This window comes from Coregonus clupeaformis, chromosome 16 (assembly GCF_020615455.1).
Source record: "Coregonus clupeaformis isolate EN_2021a chromosome 16, ASM2061545v1, whole genome shotgun sequence".
Lineage (NCBI taxonomy): Eukaryota > Metazoa > Chordata > Actinopteri > Salmoniformes > Salmonidae > Coregonus > Coregonus clupeaformis.
The window spans coordinates 54,221,667-54,236,739 of NC_059207.1; the positions used below are offsets into that span (position 1 = coordinate 54,221,667).

Sequence of the window (15,073 nt, forward strand, 5' to 3'; positions counted from 1 at the left end):
ATCTAAAGGCCCTGTTCTATACACCCATTGTGTGCGTACATACTGGACATTTCTATGTGTGTAATAACCACAGACGCGCTCCGATAAACTCCCTGAGCTGATCCATAACAGAGCATTATTCCAGTCTAGGGTTGCAAAATCTGCAGAGGTACTGTAGGGGGTCTGCAAATTGATCCCCACATTTTTTGGGGGGGTTATGTGGAAATTAATTATTTGATGAATATCGCTAGCTGCAACAGAATACAATTTTTATGTCTCTGCGTCCAGTATGAAGGAAGTTAGAGGTAATTTCATGAGCCAATGCTAACTAGCAATGACTGGAAGTGTACAGGAACAGTTAGCCTGCTAGCTGTTCCTTGTTCATCCGACTCTGGGGAAGTACAGTTGAAGTCGGAAGTTAACATACACTTAGGTTGGAGTCATTAAAACTTGTTTTTCAACCACTCCACACATTTTTGTTAACAAACTATAGTTTTGGCAAGTTGGTTAGGACATCTACTTTGTGCATGACACAAGTTATTTTTCCAACAATTGTTTACAGACAGATTATTTCACTTATAATTCACTGTATCACAATTCCAGTGGGTCAGAAGTTTACATACACTAAGTTGACTATGCCTTTAAACAGCTTGGAAAATTCCAGAAAATGATGTCATGGCTTTAGAAGCTTCTGATAGGCTAATTGACATCATTTTAGTCAATTGGAGGTGTACCTGTGGTTGTATTTCAAGGCCTACCTTCAAACTCAGTGCTTCTTTGCTTGACATCATGGGAAAATCAAAAGAAATCAGCCAAGACCTCAGAAATAAAATTGTAGACCTCCACAAGTCTGGTTCATCCTTCGGAGCAATTTCCAAACGCCTGAAGATATCATGTTCATCTGTACAAACAATAGTGCGCAAGTATAAACACCATGGGTCCACGCAGCCATCATACCACTCAGGAAGGAGACGCGTTTTGCACCAAAGTACGTTCATCTCTAGGAGACAAATCAATCCCAGAACAACAGCAAAAGACCTTGTGAAGATGCTGGAGGAAACAGGTACAAAAATATCTATATCCACAGTAAAACGAGTCCTATATCGACATAACCTGAAAGGCCGCTCAGCAAGGAAGAAGCCACTGCTCCAAAACCGCCATCAAAAAGCCAGACTACGGTTTGCAACTGCACATGGGGGCAAAGATCGTACTTTTTGGAGAAATGTCCTCTGGTCTGATGAAACAAAAATAAAACTGTTTGGCCATAATGACCATTGTTATGTTGGGAGGAAAAAGGGCGTTGCTTGCAAGCCGAAGAACACCATCCCAACCGTAGAGCACGGGGGTGGCAGCATCATGCTGTGGGGGTGCTTTGCTGCAGGAGGGACTGGTGCACTTCACAAAATAAATGGCATCATGAGGAAGGAAAATTATGTGGATATATTGAAGCAACATCTCAAGACATCAGTCAGGAAGTTAAAGCTTGGTCGCAAATGGGTCTTACAAATGGACCATGACCCCAAGCATACTTCCAAAGTTGTGGCAAAATGGCTTAAGGAAAACAAAGTCAAGGATTTGGAGTGGCCATCACAAAGCCCTGACCTCAATCCTATAGAACATTTGTGGGCAGAACTGAAAAAGCGTGTGCGAGCAAGGAGGCCTACAAACCTGACTCAGTTACACCAGCTCTGTCAGGAGGAATTGGCCAAAATTCACCCAACTTATTGTGGGAAGCTTGTAGAAGGCTACCTGAAACATTTGACCCAAGTTTAACAATTTAAAGGCAATGCTCCCAAATACTAATTGAGTGTATGTAAACTTCTGACCCACTGGGAATGTGATGAAAGAAATAAATGCTGAAATAAATCATTCTCTCTACTATTGTTCTGACATTTCACATTCTTAAAATAAAGTGGTGATCCTAACTGACCTAAGACAGGGAATTTTTACTAGGATTAAATGTCAGGAATTGTGAAAAACTGAGTTTAAATGTATTTGTAAACTTCCGACTTCAACTGTAGATACATGGCTTCATTTACAATATCTCCAACTATCCCTTTAATATGGATGAAATGTCAGTCATTGGAGCCAATTGGGGTTCGCTAACATGATGGGGGTTCCTGGGTCGCCGGTTTGTTTAAGGGCAACAAAGATTTGAAAACCCCTGGTGTAAAGTACTGTATATCTGGCTCCACTAATACAGTATAATGTATACAATGTTGACTCACACAGTAGAATGAGGCTTCTATACCTCTGGACAACCAGGTGGTGATATTTCTGAAGTAGAAAGAGTTCTGTAGCCTGGTTGCCAGATTTTGGCAGAAGACACAAAGTACAGTGGCTTGCGACAGTATTCACCCCCCTTGGCATGATTTTTTGGGGTGTTGTATCATTTGATTTACACAACATGCCTACCACTTTGAAGATGCATAATATTTTTCCTTGTGAAACAAACAAGAAATAAGACAAAAAAAAAGAAAACTTCAGCGTGCATAACTATTCACCCCCCCAAAGTCAAAACCTTGTAGAGCCACATTTTGCAGCAATTACAGCTGCAAGTCTCTTGGGGTATGTCTCTATAAGCTTGGCACATCTAGCCACTGGGATTTTTGCCCATTCGTCAAGGCAAAACTGCTCCAGCTCCTTCAAGTTGGATGGGTTCCGCTGGTGTACAGCAATCTTTAAGTCATACCACAGATTCTCAATTGGATTGAGGTCTGGGCTTTGACTAGGCCATTCCAAGACATTTAAATGTTTCCCCTTAAACCACTAAAGTGTTGCTTTAGCAGTATGCTTAGGGTCATTGTCCTGCTGGAAGGTGAACCTCCATCCCAGTCTCAAATCTCTGGAAGACTGAAACAGGTTTCCCTTAAGAATTCCCTGTATTTAGCGCCATCCATCATTCCTTCAATTCTGACCAGTTTCCCAGTCCCTGCTGATGGAAAAACATACCCACAGCATGATGGGATGGTTCTCGGGGTGGTGAGAGGTGTTGGGTTTGTGCCAGACATAGCGTTTTCCTTGATGGCCAAAAAGCTAAATCTTTGTCTCATCTGACCAGAGTACCTCCTTCCATATGTTTGGGGAGTCTCCCACATGCTTTTTGGCGAACACCAAACGTGTTTGCTTCTTTTTTTCTTTAAGCAATGGCTTTTTTCTGGCCACTCCTCCGTAAAGCCCAGCTCTATGGAGTGTACGGCTTAAAGTGGTCCTATGGACAGATACTTAAATCTCCGCTGTGGAGCTTTGCAGCTCCATCAGGGTTATCTTCAGTCTCTTTGTTGCCTCTCTGATTAATGCCCTCTTTGCCTGGTCCGTGAGTTTTGGTGGGCGGCCCTCTCTTGGCAGGTTTGTTGTGGTGCCATATTCTTTCCATTGTTTATAATGGATTTAATGGTGCTCTGTGGGATGTTCAAATTTTTGGATATTTTTTATAACCCAACCCTGATCTGTACTTCTCCACAACTTTGTCCCTGACCTGTTTGGAGAGCTCCTTGTTCTTCATGGTGCCGCTTGCTTGGTGGTGCCCCTTGCTTAGTGGTGTTGCAGACTCTGGGCCTTTCAGAACAGGTGTATATATACTGAGATCATGTGACAGATCATGTGACACTTAGATTGCACACAGGTGGACTTTATTTAACTAATTATGTGACTTCTGAAGGTAATTGGTTGCACCAGATCTTATTTAAGGGCTTCATTGCAAAGGGGGTGAATACATATGCACGCACCACTTTATTTTTTATAATTTTTTGAAACAAGTAATTTTTTTCATTTCACTTCACCAATTTGGACTATTTTGTGTATGTCCATTACATGAAATCCAAATAAAAATCCATTTAAATTACAGGTTGTAATGCAACAAAATAGGAAAAACACGAAGGGGGATGAATACTTTTGCAAGGCACTGTATAAGGAGTGGAATGTTAGCTAAAAAGACTTGCAGACTCTGCACCAGTTTCTACTTCTAGTGCTATACCACAGACCACCCAACACCCTATATATCCAGCGTGAGTCTGTTTGTCTCCATACCTGTGTGAGTGTGTGTCTGCTCTTTCATCCATATGTGCAGTATGCAGTTGTGGAAAATGTACCCAATTGTCAGACTCAAGTAAAAGTGAAAGTCACCCAGTAAAATACTACTTGAGTAAAAAATCTAAAAGTATTTGGTTTTATATATACTTAAGTATCAAAAGTAAATGTAATTGCTCATATATACTTAAGTATCAAAAGTAAAAATCATAATTTCGAATTCCTTATGTGAAGCAAACCACACAGCAAAAAATATTTGGACAAACAAAGCAGTAGGGATGACCAGGGATGTTCTCTTGATAAGTGCGTGAATTGGACCCTTTTCCGGTCCTGCTAAGCATTTAAAATAGTACTTTTGGGTGTCAGGGAAAATGTATGGAGTAAAAAGTACATAATTTTCTTTAGAAATGTAGTGAAGTACAAGTAAAAGTTGTCAAACATATAAATAGTAAAGTACAGATACCTCCAAACTATTAAAGTAGTTAAGTACTTTACACCACTGACAGTATGTGAATGCTTGCCATGTCCACTTGTGTGCCTGTGTGTATCTGCATTTTCGTGTGTGTGTGTGTGCGTGTGTGTGTGCGTGTGCGTGTGTGTGTCCTCCCACATCCTGCAGGCTGTCTCCCTGTTCTGCTATTAGTCACATTATATCCTGCACATTTAACTCCTTCACTGCACACACACACACACACACACGCACGCACACAAGCGCACACACACACACACAAGCGCACGCACACACACCCACACACACGAGTGGCAAGGCACATTAACCCCTTCACTGCACACACACCGCAATTTTTTCCATCCACTCGTTGGTTGACATAACAATTACACACTCTCCTCTATCTCTCTCTCTCCTTTTCTTTTCTCTGCCTTGTTCACTTTCTCACGTCAATCTCTCGTACTCTCCCTATCTCTCCCTCCTCTCTTGCCCTTTATCATCTTCTATTCTCTCTTTTATCAAGCTATTTCCCTCCTTTTCTACCTCCTCCACCCCCCCTTCTCTCTGCTCTCCTCCCTTTCTTTCTCCTCCCTCTCTTCTCTCTTTCTCTATGTTGTGAGCACGTCTGGCTGTGCTGTTGTTGGTAGTCTTGTGTCTCATCATGTTTTAAACGGTTTTGTCTCCTCACCCCTCACTGCATTCATTCACTTCCTCTCCTTTTATCGCTCTCTCCATCTCCACCTCCCCTCCCTCCCCTTCCTCTACCCTTCTGGCTCCAACATATCTGCCATCTCCCCTCCTCCGTTTCTCCTCTGTTCTATACATCAAACGTGCATTCTTTTTTCACTTTTCTTTTTTCTTGCATTTCAAAATGATGTTCACGTGCCAATATTTTCACCTGTCCACTTCTCTCCTCCACCCTCCCATCCTCTCTTCTTCCACCTTGCCTCCCTCCATCTCTCCCTCTCCTCCATCTCTCCCTCTTCTCCTCTCCTCCTCTCTGTTTTGTCTTCACAGTCACTGTATCACTCAGATTCTAGACAGTGTTCATCACATTCACCAACATGACATAGTGCACAGGGACCTGAAGGTCAGTATGTGTAGAGACCAGCTGCACTCCTCTTCCTCTTCGTCCCCACTTCCTCTACCCGACATCTCCACCCCCACCCCCTGCACCTCTGCCTGCACCCTCGCCCCCCTCCGTCTCAGTCTGCCTGTCTGTTCCTGTGTTTTTCTGTCCGTCTGTCAGTCTGTCTGTTGCTCTGTTGGGTCTCGATGTGCTTGTTTATTTTATTCTATCCGAGGTTCCTGCATTTCCCTTTCTATGCTACTCTTGTTGCACTGACTGTCTGACTTACCCCTCTTGACTCATCCTCCTCAACCCCCTCAACCCACCCCCCACCCCCCAGTGCACTTGTCCAGCTTCTCAGGCTTCAGGGACCGTTTCTCATTCCCAAGCTGCGTCCCAAATTGCACCCTATTCCCTCTATACTACACTACTTTTGACCAGAGCCTTATGGGCCTTGATCAAAAGTAGTGCAATACAGTATATAGGGAATAGGGTGCCATTTGAGACTCGCACCAATTCATCACACTCAGATATCCCAGCAGTGCGAAGGGGCCTCATTTATAACCGTTGTGTAGATTTTACATTAAATATCTGCGTGCGCCATGTCTGAAAAGACTGCGCACGCACAAAAATATTGATATTTATAAACTTGGCGCACACCGTACATACGCATGTTTCCCATTATAAATCAGACCTATCATAAAACTGTGCGTGCGTGAACGAGCATTATAACTCCGCCTGAAAAACAGCCATTTCACCTTTTATGGTGACAATAATGCCGTTATTTGCTGTATACTTTGGAAGTATTGGAATTAGGCCAAGACAGTATCTAAATAGCAATGACAAACTTGATCAAATGTCTTGTTGGCAGAATGTTTTTTTTTTTTTCAGTGACATTTGTTGTATCTGAATGTTTCTGAAAGACAAAAAAAAATTGGCAAATGATTGTGGAGCTGTAAACATATTTGAATTCAATAATGTTTTGCATTAACTTGTTCCCGCACCTAAATATGCTGCACTGCCCGTGAATTGTAAAACATTGTCTACTCTGATTTTTTTTTAAACTGTGGTAGGCCTACTTACAGTGGTACAGTAGCCTACACGCTTCAATGCAAAAGATCAACTGTCTGTTCACCTGTTAAATTCTACTGTATGTTATAAACTGCGCTCCCTTTCGCATGCATAGAGCAAAAACTTGAAATTATAATAGCTTATCTAATAGGCCCAATTAAATGAGAGATGTGCATGGTAATTTGTTGTAATACGTTATTCTGCAATGGTTATGATTTATGTATTATGTTTAGAAATGAAATATTGTCTACTCAAGAAATTTGACATTACAGTATTCAGACATAGCCTACAAACGTCAATGGAAAAGGTGAACCGTCGGTTAAACTGCGCTTCAGAACGGATTGCATAGAGCAAAATACTTGAAATAGCTAATCTATTTACTTCTGTGAAATGGGTCCAATTAAATGAGAGAAGGGACGAATGGAATCCTAACTTGTTGTAGGCCTGGTGTAGGCTATTTCGCAAGTATGAAACCATCACCGTCAGAAACGGTGAGGATTTTATTCTGCAATGATCATGGAAATAAATAGATAATAGGAAATAGATGCCTTTTTCTAATTATTTTAGAATGCAAAGATAAAATATATAGATTTTCGCTCTTCTCGCTAACGGCAAATGATTGCATCTTATTATATTTAGCTACCTGTGTTTTGTTATGAATAAGAGTGTCATCATATATTCCTGCACAAGGCTACCACTAGACTACTGTTTTGCCTGTGCGTACACATGGCCACACTTTTGCATGAAAACTGGCACACGCATGTTTTGCCGCATATTTTGTGCTCACGCAGCGTTTATAAATGAGGCCCCAGGTCTCTAAACCCTTCCCTTGTTCACTCAGATCTTCATCGATTCCTCGATTCCCCTTCTATTCCCCTCCTCCTCCTCCCCTCGTCCCCCCAAAGCCACGTTAAGTCGTTGTTTTTGTTCCATCGAACCCCTTTTTTGAATTGCAGGGACGAGATCTTTTTCACTTTAGTTTGACAAGGCTAACCCAGGGTTACAGATGATATAAAAAGGATTTGACATTTTGAAAAAGTGGTGTGTGATCAAAACAATATCATATGTTATATACTGTACTCTACAGTGTCATATATAACGTCATATATATTGTCTTGGTGAGAGACAGAGGTGTAGGTAGGTAGGTATCTTTGTCTGTGTGCATACACAACCCCCCCCACCCACCCCGTGAAACACAGACTTTTCACCCGGTAGGTCACAGAGCTAAACAGCTGACAGAGTGGGGGAGGTTTGGGTCACATACGTAGATACACACCCACACACACTATGTCATCCCATAAACCAAACCAGTTAACCCTCCCTTCCTAACACACACACACGCACACACACACGCACACACACACACACAGACACACACACGCACACACACACACACAGACACACACACGCGCACACACAAACGCACACAGACACACACACACACACAGTGCTGCCTGCGGATGTGACCTGGCTAGTATTTATTCATTGAGAGACCTTTAGAAACAAGACTAGGGATCCTAATTTATAGCCCTGAACTTTACTGCCAGGCCGGTCCAAGCCGGAGTCAATCAGATAGCTAGCTCACACCAAGAGGCTCCCATAATATCCTCTCTTTCCTTCCCTCTCTCGCTTTCTCTCTCGCTTTCTCTAACTTTATTTCTCACTTGTTTAAGCTCTAGTATTCCTCTCTCTCTCGCTCTCTCTCTCTCTTTCTCTCTCTCTCTCTTTTCGCTCTCTCTCCTTCTCCTCTTCTCTCTCTCTCCTCTCTTTCTTTCTCTCTCTTCTCTTGGTGTCATTACATCTCATAGGCAGTATTAGATTTCTTTATTGAATACTGAAAAGTCAATATTCTATGTATTGTATTTTTTAGACACAAATAATGATTTACTGCAGTCTATTTCCAACACACGTCTTCCTCAGATGGCACTGCTAGATAAGTATATTGCATCAATAAATTGAAATAAGTACACACTGCATATCGTTTTACTTAGAGTTGGCTCTTAGAATTAAGTAGTTTTTACTTTTATTTGACATTTTGCTTGACAGACAAATAACTCAACCAACCACTGAACCTTTTTTACCCTCCCTTTCCCCCAAAAAACACACACGTGCACACATATGCACATGTACATTCACACACACACACACACACACACACACACCTGCATCTCAACACACTCCCTCTCTCTCACACAGCCCCTCCAACCCAATACGCGTGTGCATGACAATATACATGCTACCTATCTATACACACATGTACCTGGCCTCCTACCATGTATCTATCTCCTCCCCACATATACACTGCTCAACAAAATAAAGGGAACACTTAAACAACACAATGTAACTCCAAGTCAATCACACTTCTGTGAAATCAAACTGTCCACTTAGGAAGCAACACTGATTGACAATACATTTCACATGCTGTTGTGCAAATGGAATAGACAACAGGTGGAAATTATAGGCAATTAGCAAGACACCCCCAATAAAGAAGTGGTTCTGCAGGTGGTGACCAAAGACCACTTCTCAGTTCCTATGCTTCCTGGCTGATGTTTTGGTCACTTTTGAATGCTGGCGGTGCTTTCACTCTAGTGGTAGCATGAGACGGAGTCTGCAACCCACACAAGTGGCTCAGGTAGTGCAGCTCATCCAGGATGGCACATCAATGCGAGCTGTGGCAAGAAGGTTTGCTGTGTCTGTCAGCGTGGTATCCAGAGCATGGAGGCGCTACCAGGAGACAGGCCAGTACATCAGGAGATGTGGAGGAGGCCATAGGAGGGCAACAACCCAGCAGCAGGACCGCTACCTCCGCCTTTGTGCAAGGAGGAGCAGGAAGAGCACTGTCAGAGCCCTGCAAAATGACCTCCAGCAGGCCACAAATGTGCATGTGTCTGCTCAAACCGTCAGAAACAGACTCCATGAGGGTGGTATGAGGGCCCGACGTCCACAGGTGGGGGTTGTGCTTACAGCCCAACACCGTGCAGGACGTTTGGCATTTGCCAGAGAACACCAAGATTGGCAATTCGCACTGGCGCCCTGTGCTCTTCACAGATGAAAGCAGGTTCACACTGCACATAACAACGTGACAGAGTCTGGAGACGCGAAACCCCACCGGTTTGGGGTGGGTCAGTCATGGTGTGGGGTGGCATTTCTTTGGGGGGCCGCACAGCCCTCCATGTGCTCGCCAGAGGTAGCCTGACTGCCATTAGGTACCGAGATGAGATCCTCAGACCCCTTGTGAGACCATATGCTGGTGCAGTTGGCCCTGGGTTCCTCCTAATGCAAGACAATGCTAGACCTCATGTGGCTGGAGTGTGTCAGCAGTTCCTGCAAGAGGAAGGCATTGATGCTATGGACTGGCCCGCCCGTTCCCCAGACCTGAATCCAATTGAGCACATCTGGGACATCATGTCTCGCTCCATCCACCAATGCCACGTTGCACCACAGACTGTCCAGGAGTTGGCGGATGCTTTAGTCCAGGTCTGGGAGGAGATCCCTCAGGAGACCATCCGCCACCTCATCAGGAGCATGCCCAGGCGTTGTAGGGAGGTCATACAGGCACGTGGAGGCCACACACACTACTGAGCCTCATTTTGACTTGTTTTAAGGACATTACATCAAAGTTGGATCAGCCTGTAGTGTGGTTTTCCACTTTAATTTTGAGGGTGACTCCAAATCCAGACCTCCATGGGTTGATACATTTGATTTCCATTGATAATTTTTGTGTGATTTTGTTGTCAGCACATTCAACTATGTAAAGAAAAAAGTATTTAATAAGATTATTTCATTCATTCATATTACATTTTAGTCATTTATTTATACTGGCCCCCCGTGGGAATCAAACCCACAACCCTGGCATTGCAAACGCCATGCTCTATCAACTGAGCTACATCCCTGCCGGCCATTCCCTCCCCTACGACGTGGGCCACGCCCCAGTCTCCCGGCCGCCGTCAGAGCCTATTCAACCAGATCTCTAGTGGCACATTAGCCTCCAGTGCCTTACACCGCCACTCGACACATTCGATCTAGGATGTGTTGTTTAAGTGTTCCCTTAAATTTTTTGAGCAGTGTATATATGCCAGTCTGTGCATAGTCCAAACCTCATCATAACAACAGCAGGCCCGTCTGGGCTCTGTATCTGAAATAGACACCATGGTGACAGGTTGTGTCAGCAAAGGCTGGATAGGTACACAAGTAGGTATGCTGTTGGTCTGAAGAGAGCCTTTTCAATGTTTGTTTTTAGCTGTGGGATAGAAAGTTACTCACCCAGTCCCTTACCTCATCCTCTTCCCTAGTCGCTTCTCAATTTATATAGTAAAATGGGTGATTTAGAATTCGCCTGCAGCCAACCATGGAATACAGTGTTCTGTTGAAAACAGTGTGTACTCACTTTATGAGTATACACCTCTATACCATCTATGGAAGAATAGAATGTCCCAATAGAATCGACTCTAGAATCTATAATATATTCTTACCCATAGGACCCACAGCTTTGCCTGTCAGGTCCAACCCAGTCCTGCTCATGGACCAAAATCATGGACCCAAATAGCCAAACATTCAATTAAATGTTCATACCTTCTCATAAAATCATCATACATTTGATGTTGCCTCCTCCTTTATACTTGACAGTTGACCATTGATCTGTAATTTATTGGATGGGTGAAGACCAGCTATATGGTGGGAACTCCAATCCACAAGGCACCACCATATTGCTCACATCCATACAATTATTTTAGATTATTGGTCACCTAATTGGTAGCTAATCCTTTAGATAATTGGTCACACTTGTTGGGCATTCTATCGCCAAACCATTGGGCGATTAACTTGGCCATGGGTTGGGCGAGGCCGGTGACAGTCAGGCAAGAAGGTGTGTCTGTGTGATAGAAGTCCCCCCACCCCCTCCTTCCCCGCTACCTTCACCCCTACCTCCCCCTTCCCCCCCTGGCCTGTGCACGGGATTGTAGCTATGCTGTTCAGACTAACATGCGCCCCCTGGTGTTTGCATGCAGTCATTGCATCCAGCAGATCCTGGAGGCGGTGCTACACTGCCATCAAATGGGCGTGGTGCACCGAGACCTGAAGGTGAGTGACAGGTATCACCTTGCTGCCTGTAAGTTGTCCCTTGTGTGTGTGTGTCCAATGTGTATGTGTGCGTGTGTGTAACTGTTGCCCCTTCAGTGTGTGTCCAGTGTGGGGTGTTGGTATGTGTATAGGTGTGTCTATCCTCTATTTGTGTGTTGGTGTAAGTGAAATTTTCCAGCGTCACTGTTTGTGGATTGTAGCTTTAGATAAGTATTTAGTCTCTTCCGTTATGCTGTAGGTTGTCAGGCCTACCCATTAGTTTGCATATTAAAAGCAATCAAAAGCAGTCAGTTGGCCATGGTCAGTCTCCTGTTTTCAGGTCAGAATCCCTACCTACTTTAGCACCATCTCTCTCTGCACCATGTGTTCTGTGACCTTTGGCCTCTCTGGTTGTGTCTTGCCAAATGCTGCTCCCCTATCTCTCTCCTGTTGTTGAAACAGCACCTTTCACTCTTGCCAAATGCAGACCCTCTCTCTCCTGTCCTCTTGTTGAAACAGCACCTATCCTAGTCTGTGGAGAATGCCAGTATGCATGGCTCTTCTATGCTATGCTAGGCTATGCCATGCTATGCCTCGCTAAACTATGCTATGCTATGCTATACTATGCCAGCCCTCTCTTGGAACAGGGTTTGTCTCTCCTACTCCTCAGCCTAGGCTGCTGTATTAAAGTTAGCCCCATGCTATTATGATTCCCAATAGCCTACAGATTTCTAAAGGGCAATCGCTTTGTCCCATTTATTTGTCTCTAAGGTGCTTCCAATGGAATTGTATAGCTTCCAGTGGTTTACTGAGTCTACTGTGATTGGCTTGCGGTCGGTGCAGTCCTTTCCTGTTCTGTCCTATCCTGTGTGTCTGTGTGTACGTTTGCGGGTCTGTGAGCTTGTGTGTTATTATAACTATTATTATATCATTATTATAACTATGCCTTGTTTTGCATGATGCTAGTCTGCCGCTGTAGTCTATGGGCAATTCCACAGTAACAGAGTCATGCTGAGACTCTGATTTTTAACTCATAAATGTATGTCAAACAAAAACCAATGATGCAACGTTAAACAAACCATTCAACTCTTTGCACAAGGACTACTTTTAACAATTTCTGCTGATTGTCTTTACAAAAACACATTTACTTAAAGAACAGTGCAGATGGAAAGTTTGGTATCAGAAGTGCATCTGCACTGTTCTTTAAGTAAATGTGTTTTTGTAAAATGTTCAATGGAAATTGTTAAAGAGCAACTACCTTAAAAAAACAACTTCTCATTTAGAAAACAGCCTGTGGTATCGATATGAGTCAGAAACATTTATTCTACTGTCATAATTGACTACAAAGTGTAAATAGGATAATTTTGGTCATAAAGTCAGTCTCATCCAAATTTGAGTTTTGTGTGACTTGTGGTCGCAACTGCATCACAATGTAAATGAATGTTGGGTTCTGTGGAATTGTCCTTTATGCTAATGCCAGTGGCAGGCCCAGGCCTCTGGGCAGTGGCAGCATTCCTCTTGAAGTAGTGTTGTGTTTATCAGAACTGTTGTGGCTATTTCTTTATTTAGCTGCCACACCTATCAGGTTACAGTCCGCAGTACTGGGGCAATTCACCCAATAGGTCATAGTGTGATGACTAAGGACAACGTCTGAGAGTGTCTGAGTGGCGAGAAGAACACTCCCGTCTTGGAAGAGCGATACAGCAAATAACAAATCAAGTGGGGACCACTAGACAGTTATGAATAATTGATCAGTGTGAAAAGTTAAGCAGGACTACAAAGAAAGCACACAGTTCTGTTGATATGCTTCTTCTAAAGTCCCAAAATTAGGCTAATTGACTTAATCCAGTCTCTGGTTTCACAACTGGAGTGCCATTTCAATGGAGGCCTGCCTGCCTGTCTGTCTGTCTGGCTGCATCTCGTCTCTCTCTCCACTTCCTCAGAAGGAATCTGAGCAGATCGAGCCCTGTGTGGAATGCTGCAGCAGCACCCACTCTGCTCCTGCGAAAGGAAAGACGACGGAAGAGAAAGAGAGAGAGAGTGAGAGAGCGAGAGAGAGAGCTGGGAATCGTTCCATCCGAAACACCCACACACAGGCCCTCACTGCTCTCCAGCGCAGCAATCTCTCTCTCTCTCTCTCTCTCTCTCTCTCTCTCTCTCTCTCTCTCTCTCTCTCTCTCTCTTTCTCTCTCTCTCTCTCTCACACACTCACACTCACTCACACTCACTCACACTCTCTCTCTCTGGCTCTCTCTCTCACACACACACTCTCTTTTGCACTCCTTCACCTAACCCACTTTATTGTGTGTGTTTGTGTGTGCGTGTGTGTGTGTGTGGAGGGAAGGACCTAGATTTGTGTGTTACTGCAGAGGGCTGCTATTATGCGATGTGCAGAGAAAGATGTTGTCTGTCTGTCTCTGTGTCTGTCTGTCTGCGTGTGGTGAATTTCTGTGTGTTTGTGCGTGTGGCCTGGACATTGTGTGCCTGGATATGGAAACCTATTTTTTGGAAGCTTGCGGTTAATATAAATTCCACCCACAATCATAGCAGGGATTATCCTAGCGCTGCAGTGTTGGCAAGTTTTAACTTTCTCCATACACATGAGTAAACCCTGAATCATATGATATGGCTGAGGGGGAGATGACACCAAGTAAGGTAACCGCCTCAGGATTACAGTTCCTCTCTCTTTCATTCTCACTTGCCCTCGCTCTCTTTCTCTGTCTTCCCTCTCTTCTTCACTCTCTTTCTCTGTCTTTCCTCTCTTCTTCACTCTTTTTCTCTGTCTTCCCTCTCTTCTTCACTCTCTATTTTGCTTTTTCTCTCTCACTCTCCCTTCTCTCACTCGCTCTCTTTCTCTCTTCTATCTCTTTCCCTGTCTTTCTCTTTCACTCCCTTTTTCACTCTTCCTCCTTCTGTCTCTCTTTTGAGGTCTTTCTTTCTCCCTCCTTCTGTTCTCTCTCTCTCCTCTGCTTCCGAGCAGCGCAGAGCCCAAGCTTTGTTGTTATATGCATCTCTGCCATAAAGTCAGTATTCTTACGGCTCCAAACAAGTTAGGAAGAGAGGTAGAGAGAGGGAGCGATGAAGGTGAGATGAGGGAGAGAGGGGTAGAGAGAGGGAGGGATGAAGGTGAGATGAGGGAGAGAGGGGTAGAGAGAGGGAGGGATGAAGGTGAGATGAGGGAGAGAGGGGTAGAGAGAGGGAGGGATGAAGGTGAGATGAGGGAGAGAGGGGTAGAGAGAGGGAGGGATGAAGGTGAGATGAGGGGTAGAGAGTGGGAGGGATGAAGGTGAGATGAGGGAGAGAGGGGTAGAGAGAGGGAGGGATGAAGGTGAGATGAGGGAGAGAGGGGTAGAGAGAGGGAGGGATGAAGGTGAGATGAGGGAGAGAGGGGGTAGAGAGAGGGAGGGATGAAGGTGAGA

General features: G+C 44.1%; 1 protein-coding gene across 27 annotated transcripts in view; it reads left to right on the forward strand.

The window, feature by feature from the left end:
* The window catches only part of LOC121585184 (calcium/calmodulin-dependent protein kinase type II subunit beta), a 92,816-nt gene that overhangs the window by 26,024 nt on the left and 51,719 nt on the right, over positions 1-15,073 (forward strand). For 17 of the 27 annotated variants that reach the window (XM_041901582.2, XM_041901589.2, XM_041901599.2 and 14 more), the window contains exon 6: positions 5,474-5,546. In XM_041901582.2, the coding sequence (XP_041757516.1) occupies positions 5,474-5,546 (73 nt within the window). Of the gene's footprint in view, positions 1-5,473; positions 5,547-11,602; positions 11,676-15,073 lie in introns of those variants that run through there. The other 10 variants (XM_041901583.2, XM_041901584.2, XM_041901605.2 and 7 more) reach the window with 2 other exon arrangements.